This window comes from Buteo buteo, chromosome 19, assembly GCF_964188355.1.
Source record: "Buteo buteo chromosome 19, bButBut1.hap1.1, whole genome shotgun sequence".
Lineage (NCBI taxonomy): Eukaryota > Metazoa > Chordata > Aves > Accipitriformes > Accipitridae > Buteo > Buteo buteo.
The window spans coordinates 28902198-28918915 of NC_134189.1; the positions used below are offsets into that span (position 1 = coordinate 28902198).

The 16718-nt window shown below is 41.5% G+C and overlaps 1 protein-coding gene across 1 annotated transcript in view; it reads left to right on the forward strand.

The window, feature by feature from the left end:
* The window catches only part of SCUBE1 (signal peptide, CUB domain and EGF like domain containing 1), a 210821-nt gene that overhangs the window by 155369 nt on the left and 38734 nt on the right, over positions 1-16718 (forward strand). The window contains exon 8 of the mRNA XM_075051294.1: positions 3629-3751. Within this exon, the coding sequence (XP_074907395.1) occupies positions 3629-3751 (123 nt within the window). The remainder of the gene's footprint in view (positions 1-3628; positions 3752-16718) is intronic.

Genomic DNA, 16718 nt, shown 5'->3' on the forward strand with positions numbered 1-16718 from the left:
CTGCCTGTGTCCCATTTGTGCTGGGCACATCAGTTGGTATTTGTAGCAGATCAGCAGCTTCTATGAGCAAGGTATCATTTAACAATATTGACTTACTGCATTAAGAGAAATCCTTTGGGATTTCATTGCTAATGCACTGAGAGCCCATCAGAGCTCCTGGTCTGAAATGACTGGCACATTGTCTGAACACTGATCATCAGGGCATTTTACATACAACCCCCCGTGGAGGAATACAGTTCTTTATGTACTTGTGCATTCCTGGGGATACAGGGGAGCAGAGCACTGTGGAAAGTTTGAGCCGTTCTTCTGCAACCTGTGTCATCACTTGAAAAGGACCCACTTGAGAACTATGTTTGAAGACACCAGGTTTATGACTCCTCTACAGACAGTGCCAATAATAGTATGGGGATATTTGACTAAATCATTTCAAAGGTTATAGAGATACCATGATGGGTTTCCACTGTGTTTTCTTTCCCTACATGATAGGCAGACGTGCATACTCTCTGTGAAGTTCAAACAGGCACTTGACAAGGTTGGGTACCAGTCAGTTTAAAGATAAATGAGGCCTCACCTTCTCACACAGTGGAATAATTTATTTTCACATGGCTCATAACACAAATTATTTATAGCTATGGAAAGAAAAATAGTGGGGATATAAACTTGGTGCAATTTCTGTGAACCAGTTAGACGTGATACGGTTGGATACTGCTCTCTTCCAGGTGAAATGCAGCAATGCACTGCTCTCCATAGAGTGAAATAATTTTTACGTGCCCAGCAATGCACTGCTCTCCATAGAGTGAAATAATTTTTACATGCCTTGTCAGTCTCGCTATGGCTGTGGAAAGAAATATAGTGAAAGCAGAGACATTGGTACTGTTTGTGTTGCTTAGAATGTTTTTGCAGCTAACAGTTTTGACCTCTATTCTGTTTTGATGGTCCTGGTTTCAAAAGGCCACGTCATGTTTTCCAGCTAGAAGAAATGAATAAATACTTTCTTTTCCTGTGGACTCTCCCAGGTTTTACCCAGATCCTGGTTCAGAATTACTCCAAAGTATCGCTGGTGTAAAACTGATATGCTGCATTGTCAGTGGAATTACAATGATTAACAACTTCAAATCTATCTTCTGAGGCCAGGAGGGTTTCATTTTTGTCCCTCATGGTCTTCAGAGACCCTGAAAAGAAAGTTAGTGAGACTGGAATTTGGAATTTAACATGTGAAATCCAGGGGCCATCGTTTAAAACATCAATCCTTACTTCAGAATGGTGTTTGACAGGCTGCAAGTAATATCTGCTTCAAGCGGTCTCAGGCAGCAGAGTAGCCCAAAGGTCATGTTGTTCTTATCATGGGTAAAAAAGATCTTCATGATGGATGACTACTCAGTGTGCTTATGATGCATAATATATTAGTAATTTTAATTCACAATTCCATTTGTCCAACAGTTTTGTCAGGGCAAGCTAAACTCTACTTAGGTACACCTGTGCTGTGCAAAAGGATGGGACTGTTGTGGTAGTCCATCATAAGACCTGCAAGGCAGTCCCAGTTGCACATACTGGAGCTGAGAGGAATCACTTCTACAAATGGAAATGCCAGCCTGAAGGAATTGGGCCAAGTCTTGTGTTTTCACTGCTGATCTTGACCTGTGCTGGTGATGACAGCTGAGACCAAATGGGTTGCTGCCTCCAGTCCCATGGTATTATGTAGAGCAGCCCTCATTATGTTCTTCACCAGCTTTATCAGATTGGGAGCCTAAGGTTTTCTGTTCCTGGCTAGCCTAATCACCAAAACTGGAGGACCACAGACAACAAACACGACTCCTGGTTTCAGATCATTCTGAGAACTTTATTAGCCGAGACATACAGATTTGAGCTGGTTTTGTGCAAAGCACTCAGGGCATAATACCACCGCAGCTGCTACCTACCATTTTACCCTTGTGCTTTTAATAGGACTGAATGCAAAAGCCACTCCTCTGCAGAACCAGACACAAAAGTAATAAGCAGTAGTATTAGTTCAGAGGGTCTCAGAGCAAATACACTTTCTCTTTGCCACAAATGCAACTCATAAGCAACCCTTTATAACAATATACATTGTTCTTGCTTATTTAACTAGTTCATCCTCCTGAGCATATTTCTGTCAATGTCAGTGCAGCAAAGTGCCGTTTAGAAAAGAGGGCTGAATTTGCCTCTCAGCTATTAGAATTTCTAGATCTACCACCTCACTCCTCCTGCTGCTGTTTATATTTTACATACAGAAACATGGTAAGAGCCATACTACTCTCCCATGTTGGTAATCATATGTTTTCAAAAATGAATGAGTGACGTCCACTAAAAGTCATCCTAAATTCAAATCATTTTTAAATGTGCCCTTCATTCACCAGAATCATGCTGTCTTTGATAAATTTCCATCTCCACATATTAGCTCTTTTGGCACCTAGCTTTGCATTTTGCAAGATTTGCTTTTTAAATGGCGAGCTGTTACCTTGAAGTTTCAAAGCTCCTACAGCAAGAGGCTTTTCAACAGGAAACATCACTCTCCTCTCGGTTTTCTGAGAGATCTTATTTTCACTTCCAGAAGTGGGCAGCCAAGGCTCTATGTCATATTACTTATTCAGTGTATGCATCCCAAAAAAAGCGCTATTTTTTGGCACTGTTCTTCTCCTGAAAAAAAAAGTACTTCTTTTCTTTTTCAAATAAATACGGATCCATGGTTTTATAAAGGAGGGGGGTGGGGGGGAGCGTGGAAAGGTGCCCTGTATTTCAAATGAGGTTCTGTGACCTATTATATACTTATTGCACAAGTTTTTATGTGTTGGAAAAGGGACTGGTCATTCCAGTTCTTCAACACCTTTGGGAGAATTTATAAGGTGGAGGAAGTAGAATCACCAGTCTGAAATTCAGAACAGAGGTCTTATCAAGTTCATCAATGTGCTTTGTAATCATTATTTAAAGTAAGAGCCATTGATCCCATCTTCCATACATATATATGGCTTTCAGATAAAGGCAATAGGGGTTCAGCTTTCAGAACAACTGAAGAAGCAACATTTCACATGCACTTGCAGTTGCTCTTCTATTATATCAAATCAAGAAAACTAGACATGAAAATGGGTATTCAGTGACTCTGTGTTCATAATGGACAAACTAGCATATAATGCTAATTCCAAACAAATGTATGCCTACATTTGTTTATGTAGGGATAATGGAAGTATTTTTCAGAATTCAAATATGTTTTACTTCGTGTTTGTTGTTATTTCAATTTTTCATGTGTTCTTGGGTTTTGATAGTTCCTGTGTGAGGTAAGGGATTCACATCTTACACAGGCTGAAGTCTTCTGTCAAGCAGACCACTACATCTACAAAGAAGCTTCCCTGAATGTTCTTTAACATCAAAGTGCCTCAGCCTGGGTCATCTGGTGGTTCCAGTTCTAAGAGAAATACCTCTGTCCCCAGAACAACTCAGCCCATAGCTCTTTTGTAAGCCCTGCAAGAAAGGTTTGGGAAGGGATATATCTGACCAACCTGATCCCTAACAGAGACAGCAGCCTCCTTGGGGACCTGAGTAAACTCCTGTATTCCTGCCCTGAACTACTGAATTGCTGTCATGAACTAAATTTTTGCCTGTTCATTCTTTGCAGACATTGATGAGTGTTTGGTAAACAACGGTGGCTGTGACCATTTCTGCCGAAACACGGTTGGAAGCTTTGAGTGCAGCTGCCAGAAAGGCTATAAACTGCTCACAGATGAACGGACCTGCCAAGGTAATACTTCATTTATTTTACTCTTTGTATAATGAGGATGTTATTTTCAGTTGATTTTTTTTTTTTTTTTTTTTTTTTTTTTTTTGTATTTAAGTCATTTGTACTACAGGTTTTAATCATACTGTCATAGAAGGTAAAGTTAGAAAAGACCTACCAGATTTCCATTTCCTGAGGTTGGGTTAGAAGATTTTTGGAAATGTCTTGTTTCAATGTTTTTAGTAGTAGGAATGCCAGTGTCCTGCTGAAGTGCGAAAATCCACATGCTGTAGTGGAATAGCCTCAGGCAAAGAGCCTTATGTTCAAATCCTCTAATTTGCTATGATCTGAATGGGACAGAGGCTCATCTTATTTACACTGGAGTCATTTAGAGTAACTTACTGGAATAGAGCATTTACAACACTTAAACTGAAAAAGGCATCTAATTTGTGAGCTCACCTTTGCCTGACCAAGTCTGTTTGTGGAGGCATAATGGAGGTGTCTTGTGAGAATTCAAATTAAGTGTGTTTTACATCGTTTGCTGTGCGTGTCATGATTTGTTATCTAAGTCATATGATGTTACAGATTCTGTGACTAGTTATGTGCATAACCATTTCCAACTTAAGTACTAACTATGTACCTTTGGAGAAATGACACTTTAAGCATTTGAGCTCTGTAACTTTACTCTTTAAAAGCCTCCTAGAAAAGGCTAGAAAGATGAGCATGCATCAGGAGAGAGAGAAGGAGAAGAAGGATGTATTCAATCAAAATTTTGTGTAGGAATTGCCTTTTTATTACTACATAATTATTTGCATGGGTTTTGAACACCTAAGAGTTGTGAAGTCCAAAGCACCATTAGTATTTTAAAGCTTCTTTGTTCATCAACAAAAGAGAAACCAAGGTCTGAAGATATGTATGTCATTCAAAAAATTTTCCACTGCATCTCATCAGTTACTTCCATCATCTGAGAAGCCTACTGCACCCTGAGTGTGTGATTAGACACAAAGAAGTCAGTGCAAGGTTGGTTTCAAGCTGGGACAGGATGGGAAGAGCACAGTTAGTGCCACATGGCTAGGCAGAAATAATATTGTGGGATCCTGTCAGACAAGGATAAGTTGTCAGGTTTTGATGTACCTGCTAAAAATAGGGACAACATGTTAAAAAGAAGCATTCCCTTCATGATGTATGTAGAGATAGTTAGGAATACTTTCTGGTTCATGTATTTCGTGTGTCGTGACACACTCTCACTGTGGTTCAGTCAGAGGTTTCACCACTGAAGTAATTGTAATTACACCAGTGAAAAACTCAAGGGAAAAGTCAAGCCCTGCATTCTTGTTAGTCAAGAGCTGGAGCAAAATTCGTTTCTTCATCACGCAAAGTCTTATAATAGACTTTGAAAGCTACCGATAAATAATCAGATATCTATCATGATAACGGGAAACAAGAAGCAGCTCTGTAAACGTTGTTCAACTGAGTTTTGTTTCTTCATGTGCATGGGCTACTGAATAAGTGAGTCGCTGGTAACAGTACATACCCTGCAAGGAATGAAGCAGTAGCTGATCTTCTCCTCTCCCTCGTGGGATCGGAAATGGAAATAAAAACACATGATCTGGCCATCTGACTTTTTCCATTGTCAGTGAGCAAGGGCAGGCACTCTTTCTGCCTCTACGTGGTACTTTGATTCATCAGCTGTAGCTTATCTGTTGCTATAACAGATAGATTAGTGCAAACCCAGAGAATTTTTGGGCTGGAGAAGTTCCTCTGGTCCCAGAAACTCATACTGTGAACTCGTAACTCATTCTTCAAGCTGTGAAATGGGGAGGACAAAGCTATTTCCTATTTGAAGTCTGAGGTATTTGGGCCCCAGAGACTGATGACAGTAAACATGGTATGATGCCTGCTTTGTGGAGGGAGCACTGTGATCATGTAGTTCCTGTCTGCAGCTGAAGGTGATAATTGGTGATTCATGCGGTCAGTAGCCTGCTAATAAAGAAGGAAAGTGAATCTAGATCAAGAAATCACTGGTGTATGAATCACCTGTGCGTTGCTTCTTCCGCTGCAAAAAGAATGTAGTTAGTGGAAGTGGCTATAGTTATTAATGTCAGGTCTGACAGAAAAATGTGGTTTGGAGTTAGTGACTGCTGGAATATAAATCATCCACGAGTTTTTTTGGTAACAGCCAGTCAACACTGACCATAGAACATTATTGAGAGATTCAGGGAAATTTATTTGGGGCATATTAGCCTTCCCAATGCATGAAAGAGAAAAGTCTAATTTGTATTTACAAAAGATGCTGTTGTTCATGTTACATTTGTTGTTTTGATTCGTAATAGAGTTTCTGTGACTTATGATCTTGCTGTCAACATTGCCTTTGTCCTCTGGTTTTCATTTTTAAATTAAAGATTTCCTTCAGTTATGAATCAACACGTTTCCCAAATACTCATTTAGGACCTTAGAAGTCTACACTGTTTGGGGCCGAGTCCTATTTAAGTTCAGGTGGCCTTCCTAGTGTATAGGGAGTTCATCTCCGAGTGAGTTCATCACTAACATCAAGGAACAGATTCTGCTAACCTTAGGCAAAATGCCCGTGGAGACAGCTGGTAAGCTTGCCCTTTTACAATTTGCAGAACCCCTGGATAAGTCTGTGACTGTGTCTGATTCACAGGAAAGAATCAGTGAAGAAGAACAAAGCCACAGAGGTACAGCTCATGTTAGCAACATTTTTCAAGCGGTTGAAAAATACAAGTAAGCTGCTGCTGCATAACTTTCTTCATATGATCATTAACTTCAGCACGAGGCAATTTTACATGTTTCAGTAAAAAGGTTCCTTCATATTCCCTATGAAATTCTGAGATTGTCCCACCTCACCTCATTTCCTTCATGTCCTTTCATTGTAGACCTCAGAGCCGGCTTTAAGATTGCAGGGAAATTGTATCAAAGTCTCAGACTTTGTTCTGGTTGTTTGCACAGCTCCCACCCCGTCGTACCAAGTGCCTTACACACATTCAGCCTCTCTGTGAAGGGGAAAGTATTTCTCTCTCAGTTTTTCAGGCAGGAAGGGTGAAGCCAAATATAGCAGCTTGCCTAAGATCACACATATGAATGCCGGGACCGCCTGGAGAATAAACCTCCAGTTTTTGTGAATCTGCCCTCTGTGAATCTGCCCATGACCAGAATTTTTTTTTCTCCTGCGTTTGTGCTCATACCCTGATATGAAAACTCATCGGTTTTCAGGAACTCTGAAGCTTGCTGCCTCACTTGGTGCCACTAGCTAGCCATCCTGCATGTAGAATGCTTGTGTAAGCAGCCCTTGTGTTTGTAAAGGGCATTAAAATGTTCTGCATTTGTCTGTTTACAGCTAAACCATTTTTAGCCCTGGCTGCAAAGAAAAGCATTGTCAATCACAGATTACTTCTGCTAGGGAGTGGTTCTCACGATGTGGCTCCTTGTTAGACAAGGAGAATGTGGGGGTTTCCCTTCCTTTCCTCTCCCCTGCATTCCAGCCATTTAAAAGGGAACTTATTTGTAACCCAGAAGGTGAAGAAGCCACACTGCCCTGCTGGTGATATAGTGGAGACTGATACTGCTTTCCCAGAGTCTCTCTTATTACGCAAACTTAAAAATAGATTTTTTTCTCCTTCAACGGTGAAATCATTGTATGACAATACCAAACCCATCTATTCTGTATTATTTTAACAGGTTCCTTAAGTCTAAGGTATTGTAAATTTTTTGATACAGGAAGAAACGGTTGGATCTATTTGTATAAACCTAGCAAAAGAGGCTTGCATCTCCTTTGAGCATGTAATACAAATAACATAGCTGTATTTATAGCAAGGAGAGCTTGTGTTTCTAACCTTTGTGGTAATTAACAGCAGGACAACAACTCAGATTAGTTTTAGAACCACATCAGCAACAATACAGCAAGCAAGACTGTTTAAAGCTGCAATGAATGTGTGCAAGCACAGACATAATTACCTTAATCCTCAGCCAATATGAGTTTTTAAAGCCAGTTAACTTAATTGTTTATTCAGTTTCTGTTTGTTGTGCAGTGATCTCGAAAAAAATTCAACAATAAGCAGTCTCTCTGCTCCACTCAAGTTCAAGCTTCATTAAGCACCCAGAAAAATGTGTGAAAATCTATCATAAATAATTTTCTCTTCGTGCTGTAGGAATTGCGTTTTGCAAAACAAGACAAGGAGAGACAGCACATGCATTTGTTGTAACTCTCTCCAGGGCGTGGTAGAGTTGGACGGATGAGTTACATTCAGAAAAAGTGATTTTAGTGGGAACATCCAGTGATCGATATGTAATACTTTGGTCTGCTAAATCTATACTCCCGCTCTCTGCCCCTCTCTGCCTCTGTCCAAAATACAGCCAAATCCTCCTATGCTGAGGAATTTAAAACTTTTGCAGGGGGCAGTTCAAGGCATTTGCATCATTCTGGTCCACTTACAGCCTCCAAAGCAGGCTTAAGTGGGGCTTGGTGATTGCGAGATCTCACAGACGTGATGTCTGCCCAAGTAGCCTTTTCATGAACCATTTGAATTGATAAAGCCACTGTAAAAGGAAAAAACTCCACCATGCGAAAGTACCTCTGGGGCATGCAGAATACCTGCATGGGTCTGGCATTTTTGGGGCTTCTTTAAGGCCATGTGTTCACAAACAGTAGGTGACAGTATTTTTTATTTGCTTTGATGTATTGCCTGTTTGACTATTGGTTATTCTTTACTACCTTCCTACCAGATTTTAAATGAATGCAATTGACTCTTTTGTAACCAGGCGCTGGAATACAGGGCCTCGTAGTCTGCTGTTGGTGGTGCCAGTGTCTGTCCAAAGCATATTCAGTGATGCAGGTTTATACAACAGGAAATCCCAAACAGAATTTGCCCCCCTAGCTTCATGATGTATTGAATTTTCCCTCTAGTGATTTTCTGTGGGCACATCTTGATAGAGGTTTGGGGTTTTTTAACACTACAAAGCTATCCAATAGAAGTCCAAGCATAGCTGATTTGAGGTGTTTTTTCCCTTCCATTACAAGAGAAAAACATGAACATACCACTATCATATTTGTGTATTTGGACTTTTCTTTCTCTCTTTTAAAACAAATGTGTTTCTTACATGCCCCACTGTATCCTCGCTACCTCTCTCCTCAGCTTCACTTCCAGGCAAGCGTTCCTCAAAAACTTGATGCTCATAGAGTGCAGCAACCGGAGGTAATGGCTAGAGCCAAGGATACTGTGAGCAGATATTGAGGCAGTTTTCTTAGTAACTCTGCCAGCATATTGCAATGCTGACCTGCAGAATGCCTCCAACCTTGTCCAGCTCTGTTTTTTTGTTTCTCAGGTTGTCTCTGAGCAGACTTGATGAGTGTCCCAACTCTTGCCATCCACAGCTGGGTTTTACTTATGATCTGAAATAAGATTTGAACCCAGCCTCAGGCCTTCTGTGTTAACCCACTGCACTGCAGAACTGTAATCCATGCAATCCTAAAATAATACTGGTAAATGAGAAACTGGCCTTTCTTTACTGCCAAATATGTCTTCATTCCAGAGAGTTTGATGTGATTAGGCCTAGCTGACCCTATGATCGATCTGTTGTTAGAGGGATGCTTTACATAGGGCTCCCAATGTGTAATTGTCAAGAGGAGCCTTCTTTCATTCCAGAATGAGAGAAAAATAGCACCTTGAAAAATACAGTAACTGTCTATGCTCCAAGGATCCTACAGGCCTGGTCTTGAAACATTGCCATATTAACTGGATATGTAATCCCTTCTCATAACATCCACCTTTTCACTTATTTGTACAAAATATGTACTATTAGCCTTCCAAGGGCAAGATTTGAATCTCCCAGCATGGTATCTCCATTTTGAAAATGGGTATGAAATGAGGGATTAATCATACAGGGAAGGACAGATAGAAAGTGTTTGTGGGAATTATTTTTGGCCTAAAGAAGCCCACAAAGATTAGCTACAAAGATCTCACTATACTCTTCTGTATGGAACCATTGATGATAAATATGGCTGCACAGGACCAGCTTAATCCGAAATAAATCAGTGCATCCAGGCCGGCAGCACTGAATCACCAGACATCCTTGACATAGAGTGACCAAATTAAAAAATAAAAAAGAGGCCAAAGAGGTTTGCACCCTTGGGTTACATGACAGTGACCTGCCACCCACATTTGATCATGTAACCCAGTAAAGCAAATGGCCTTGTCCCAGTCACATAACCTGAGGAAGGTCTCAGGATGAGGATACACCCCTTGCATTGATTTGTATAGGACACAGTCACCCATCTTAGATTACTTAACTAAACGCATGAGTAGAGGTCAGGGCTGGAGCGTCTGTCCCTCTCTCCCTCTCGTTGCATCGTGAAAACAGAGAACAGGGAGAATCCCATGTCCTACTGAGGAAATTCCTTGGAATAGCAGGACAGGAAAATTTTATGTCCTGGTTCTCCCAGCCAAGCCAAGCTATCTTTTTACCTTACTGCTACTCCCCCAACTCTTCTTGCTCTGAGTTATAGCTGAGTATACCCTAGTGCTGTCCTAGAGGCAGTGAGCTGTGAGAAATGTTAAATGGGTACAGCTGCACCATACAGCAGTAAAGAGACTGATTAAACCCTTCAGCTAATCTGTATTAGTGCTAGAACTAATGTTTCATGTAAGTCAGTTTAAAAGACAACGGGTGAGGCCCAGACCCCTCAGATTCAATGCATTAACATTATGATTTGGCCAACTTTCCAGTGAAAAATGACAGAAAGTTTTGTTGTTGGTCTACCCCCTCCCTTTTCTCCCCCCATTAAATACATAAAAGAAGCAAACGGTCAATAAAAGTAACATTATTTAGCCTTCCCCTTCTTTCTGGAGTGGCAATAACATACAGCTTCACAGCCCAGTGAGACGGTATAAAGAGGACACCAGCAGAAATTTTACATCTTGGTGTGGGTTTTTCTTCTTAGTATTTAAAATACATTTTTACCTGAATGCACACAAACCTCTCACTGAGGTTGTTACCCTCGTGGTCAGGACTGGGCTGTAGCGGGTAGAGAGCGTTAGCAAGCCATCAGAGTGCTGCTGCCTGCGTCCGTGCGAGGGAGGTAGCAGCAGGGATCCTGGAGCGCGTCTGCTGTCTGGAGTGAGGAGCAAGGAGGCTTACGAGTCATCTCACTGACTTTTGCCTGAGTTTGCATGTGCATTTGCTGTAAGTTTGAGGTCTTCAGCAGTCAGAGAAAATACCCAGGGCTTCCTTTTACTCTCACTTGTATCAGAGAGAAGGCTACTGTATTCAGCAGAGTTACAGTGCTATCACACTAAGGAAACCTGGCTGGTCTTTAGTATCTTACACTGCTTGAGCAGGGTGAGTCAGTGCCAGTGCAGGGGAGATTAATGAGAGAGAAAGGGATGAAGGGACTCAAGCCATTCCCCTATCAGTACTCGTTTGTATGATACGCGTGAAGGAGAGTGATTTTGCCTTGATGCACTCCTACACTCATCCACATCAGTTAGGCATGCTGTAAGATATATAATACCTTGATTTGATATAGGCTGATTTTCAGCCAGTCCAGCTGAGTGTGGCCCAGTATGTCTAAGTGTGTGGACACTTGGTATATAAACAACAGTGCTGGGTCAGCTGGCAATGTAGCTCAAGAACCAGGAGGAATTGGTGGTGCACTGGAGGAGATACTGGGAGCTGCTTGTGGAAATCAGACTAGCTTACAGAAAGAAAATTCAGGATGATTTCTCTGTCACTGATGATATTCATTCCCTATGCAGATTTTCTCTAAGGCATTCTGTGTCACTGAGCCTTACAAAAATATCTTGCTTATGACAAGCACCATATTGCTTCTAGCATCAGATTAAAAAAATACTCCGCTGGGAAGCAACATGTTACACTGTCAATAAAAGCAATACTTTTCAAATCCTTTCTGTTACACATGGTGCTTACTCTTAGTGTCAGTGAGATTGTGAATAGTGGTACAGTCTGCCTCTGTGAGAAAAAAAGGGTTGCAGGATCATACCCAGAAACAATAAATGCCCCAGGCATGAAGTAAAAAACAGCTCTAGCCAGTACAAGTTGTTTGCCAAGTGATAGTATCTCCCATGTTGGTTGTAGCAATTAAGTCTGCTGAAACATGAAAACAAATACAACCTCCCCACCTCCATTTCTCCTCTCTGCAGCACAGTGTTATCATATGTTAAAGGCGAATTTTCTTTGGTTGCTGCTCCTTGGAAGGACAATCTAGGTTTTAAATCAATTTCTAATGGGATAAGACCTAATGTGGGGAGGGCAGATGGGACAGATTATTCCACCTCTATTTTCCCATGAAGCTTCTGACACAGGCTACTGTTGGAAGTAAGACACTAGATTAGTTTGACCTCAGGTCTCATTCAGTATGGTAGCTCTTATATTCCTATGTTAAACTCTATAAAGTGTACTGCTATCAAATTGCTTTTTACAGCTCTGTCTGGCCCCCTCCCCTTGATGATGTGTGTGGGAAGCCAAGCAAAACATTCCATTAGTGTTTAGAAAGAGAATTTGAGATATATTTTCAGTTGATGCTGCAGGATTTATGATGTGTATAGTGCAGAAATTATTTTACTGACGAGAATCATGTTATGTATTAATGAATTACCAGGATATGAGTCAGCCTTGGAATAGTTTGAGCAGGAAGGTAGTATTCTTCCACAAACAATAATCTGTTGATAAATAGTGCTGAAAGCTGTAATTCAATAGGAATTGTTTTTAAAGAGAACCAGAGAAAGACTATATGTATATATATTGTCCGCTATTGCAGTGGTGCACATTGAGATAATGCCATATTACTGCACTCAATCACTTAATCACATTGATTAAGGTTAGATATCCTTTACACAAAGTGCTACACAGAATTGCAAAAAAATGACAACCCTATCCTAAATATTCAGAAGAGTTTTATTTTCCTGTGCTTGCATCTACCCTTCTGGGCCTTTTAAAAGTGCCCTGTTTTGTTCTAATGAGAATAAAAGCCTAACCTATTGAAGCGAAGGGGTGTGATTTTCTTCCAGTAGCCGTGTTATGAACTGCTACTACTCGTTTTGATAACTTGGAGATGAAGCCTTAGTTAGGACAGGTGAGATGAAAACAAAAATCTAAGCTCAAATATTAAGAGGCAGTGGAATGGAGGAGTATCTTTTGGGGTTTTGCTGGGTGGAGTTTTTCTGATGCATATTTGCAAAACATTTCTGTTAGTGTTTCCAGAGGGATACCTGCCATTTCTTGAATCCACGGAGGCCAGCCTTTCTGGGCAGAGTTTTTAAGCAAGCCTTTGAGGCAGAGCAAGAGAACAGCAATTCTTGTGTATATTCAGTGGCCACTGTCTTCAGCAAGAGCTTGAAGTAAGCTGGGAATGCACAGTCAGGTCCACGGGAGGTGAGGGAAGTGCTGCATTTGAGTTTCCAGTTGAAAACTGAAACTGTTGTTGTACTCGCTCTTTCAGCACCATCAAATAACACTAGGCATGTTTTCACCCATACTAGTCTCTTGTTCTTTCAAGAAGTTTCACTAGGAGCTCCTACTAAAGGGTGATGGAGACAAACACCTTAGCAAAGAGAACAGTTTCCTCTTTTGAGAAATATGTCTAAAAATCAAATGTATTGCAGGGTGGAGGGAATATTCCTTGCTCGATACAGAGGGAATAAAGCCTTTTTTATGTTGTCTCATCAGGCTGTTAAGCTGCTCTTACAGAGTTGCTGGGTAAATAGTGGCTTGAGCAGAGTGCAGACTACTAAACATGTTTATGTTTGTAGGGAAACAAATAAACCTGCCTGAAATTTCTTCTAATGCACTTCTAGTCTTGATATATGGCTACTCCTACCCCAAGCACTTGAAGTAGTAGCAGTTTATTGCCATAATAGCAGTAGATAGCTCAGCTTGCCTTTGCCTTGGAAAATGATTGATTTTGGAAAAGGGTACATGTTTGCTTATAAAATCTTGGCAATGTGTTGATGAAAGTACTTTGTTTTCTTAAAAAATGTTGGGAAAGTATTGACTTTAATTGCATTTTAGATTGTCCTAGCAAAACAATGGTAAGAGGATAAACGTAATAGGAGCCAAAGCCAATTGCCTCCTACTGGGTTCCTCAGATTAGTAGAGGAATCTGAGCACAACAAAGCCCTCATGTAATGGAGAGGGGTGGGAGGAGTGGGAAAGGTAAGCATAGACCCAAGGGCAAGGGTAATGTCTGGGAAGTCTACAGACAGTCTAAGCATTGACACAACTTCAGTCTCCAGTTTCAAGATCTTCATCACACAGAAACTTAGCCTTTTGCCTTTCTTGTCTCTATACCTCTCTTTCCCCTTCTATCACAGCAGATTCAGCCCTCAAAGTTCGGAGGCCCCTGTGTTGCTGCTAAGTGATTGTGTCCAATTGTTGCATGTAGAAATACCCATACAAGCGAGTTGGCTCAAGAGGATCTTTACTTTCATACCGTAAATAATTTTGTTTGAAAATCTTGTGTCAGACAATCTGTACGTAATGTGGGGAGGCTGTGAAGCAAATAAAGTAAGCGTCAGGGATGGGTTGGTGATGGTGGTCCCCCACATCTGCCAAGCAGTGCATTTGTTAGTTAGCACATGTGTGCACCTTTCACGTAACAACGAAGAGGTGGTTGCACAGACTGATCACCAAAGTGCTCATACAGGGCACTGAGGAGAGCTGTCATCCAAGAGCTACGCATCCTGATGCCCACAGTTCTACAACTTTGTTGGTGCTAGCATACATAACAAATTTGACTTATCACAAATACCATTGGCTGTAGTTGCACTTTCACTTTCCAGGCTGATCATTCGGAGGTACAGTTTTAAGTCAGGCTCATTTATTACAGCTGTGTTGACCTTTCTCTGATTTGCCATCACTGAAAGGTTGCAAATGTACTTAGACTTTCTTTGGCGCACGGCCTTTCACCAAGCAGTTCCAGCCCTTCCTGATCCAATAGCGGGTAGATTTTATAGTTCTTAGGAAAAAACTGTGATCTGACAAAGTGCTTAGCTCAACTTATTTTCTATTGATTTTAAAAGTAATAGGTTCTAAAAATGAACAATACTGTTAAATGTCCGTAGGCATTTTTTATACTATTAGCTTTGGTTGTATTTAGAAGATAGTGGTGCTTTACTCAGGTTCGGATCCCTATAGTGCATTTTTAAATCTTTTAAAAATCCTTTAGAAATCCTTTTAAAAACTGTTATTACAAGGATAACAGTAAAGAGAAAAAGTTAAGATGAGAGCAACTGCCATGAGCTTATGGTGAGGCTAAGTGTGATGCGCTCAGTAGTGAAAACCAGTAATGATTTGAAATCTTCCTTTCCAAATGCCTTTATAGAATGCTTCCCTTGGCTCCTTTTGTGTCTGTGACCTTGGGCAGACTTATTAATTTTATACCATTGTGTCTAGTTATTAGTAGGTTTTTTTCATGTTCCATAAGAGACCCAGCAAACTTTCTTACCTGCAAAAATAATTCTTTCTTTTTTTAACTTCTCTATTTGAAAGTATCTGCAGAGCTGTCTCTGGTGATTGGCGCACCTCTCTGGAAACCCTCTGGGGAGACCCTCTGAGCTGAGAGTTCTTCTGCCCTCTCTGCTTTCTTCCCCTGTCTGAGAGCAGACGAGGATCCCTGCAGTTTCTTCTCTTGGAGTGTGTGAATACTCAGTCTGCCGGTGTCTAACGGGTGGCTGTGCGGAGGGGATGTACAGAGGGTGCCCCATGGCCGGGTGCGTAGGCACCCTGGGGCGCAGGCTCGCAGGAGGCGACCGTCCTCGGCTGCAGCACAGATCTGCGGCCGCTCCCCAGCTCCAGAAGCTCACTCGTCCGGTGCTGCTGGTCATTAAATTGAACGCCAGGTTGACTAAGGTTATCTGTCAAGTGATTTCACAAACTGGGGGAGAAGCCATGGCAGGGTTGGTTAAAATATGGTCAGAGGCATCAGGGAGCTTAAGGCTAGGGAGAGTTCTGCGTGTGTTTCCTGATGTGAGTGACTGAGTGAAGTGTCTGCGCAGAAGAAACAAGCTTACCTCATTAGATATGAAATGTTCTGCTGCTGCCACTCAGAAAGCCTCGGGACCCAGCATTGATTTTCTCCTTCCTCTCTCTGCTAGGACAGCTGGCCAAATTCAGAATTGCTGAGCAGCTCAGCTCAGCTGAAGGAACGGAGGAAGAGGGAAGCTTGGCTTGGCACTTCTGAGACCGGGCACCTTTTCCTCCTCAGCAGTCCCATGGGCAAAAGCTGTCACTGCTGTTCTCCAGCTCTCCTTGCAGTGCTGAGATTTAGCAAGTAGTTTTGCACAAGCATGTTTAAAATATTAGAAGAAATTATATCTGCCAAAAGGGAATTTACCAGGTAATCCTCTACTATTATTCTGTTTCTTAGTTTGGTGCTGCTTACAAAAAAAGAAGGTGGTGGGCTCCTTCGTAATGCTGCAGGGAAGAATGCTGGAAATCTTTTTCTTTGCCCAACAGCAGAGAAATAATAATGTAATAATAACGGTGGTGATGATGATGATGATGTATTTCATTATAGAAATGTAAAAAACCTTGGGCCAAATCCCACCAACTATAGTCAAAGATACCCCCAAAGACCCTAAAGTTAGCTGCCAACTTTTGCCTGGCTGAAATTGCCAAATTCTGCAGTTTCCATCCAAAACCATAAATCTTCCCAGCCCCTCAGGCAAAGCTTTTGGTGATCCAAAAGCAAGCAAATAATTCCGTGGCCGATGCATGAGGCGGAACAAAACCGTACTCACTGACTGGGAGCAGAATTGGCTCTGCAGTGCTGTCAGGAAGAGGAATGTGTGGTGGTCAGTTGACTTGGCACATGTGTTAAGGGTAATACACAGGGAATAGGTATTTACTGCATTAAGATGTCGTTCTGCAGCCCCATTTCTGCAGACTCTGAGGAAGCCCTGAGGGAAGTTTGTGGAAGAGAATGAGCTTGCGGACTCTGGAACAAAATTAAGTAGGG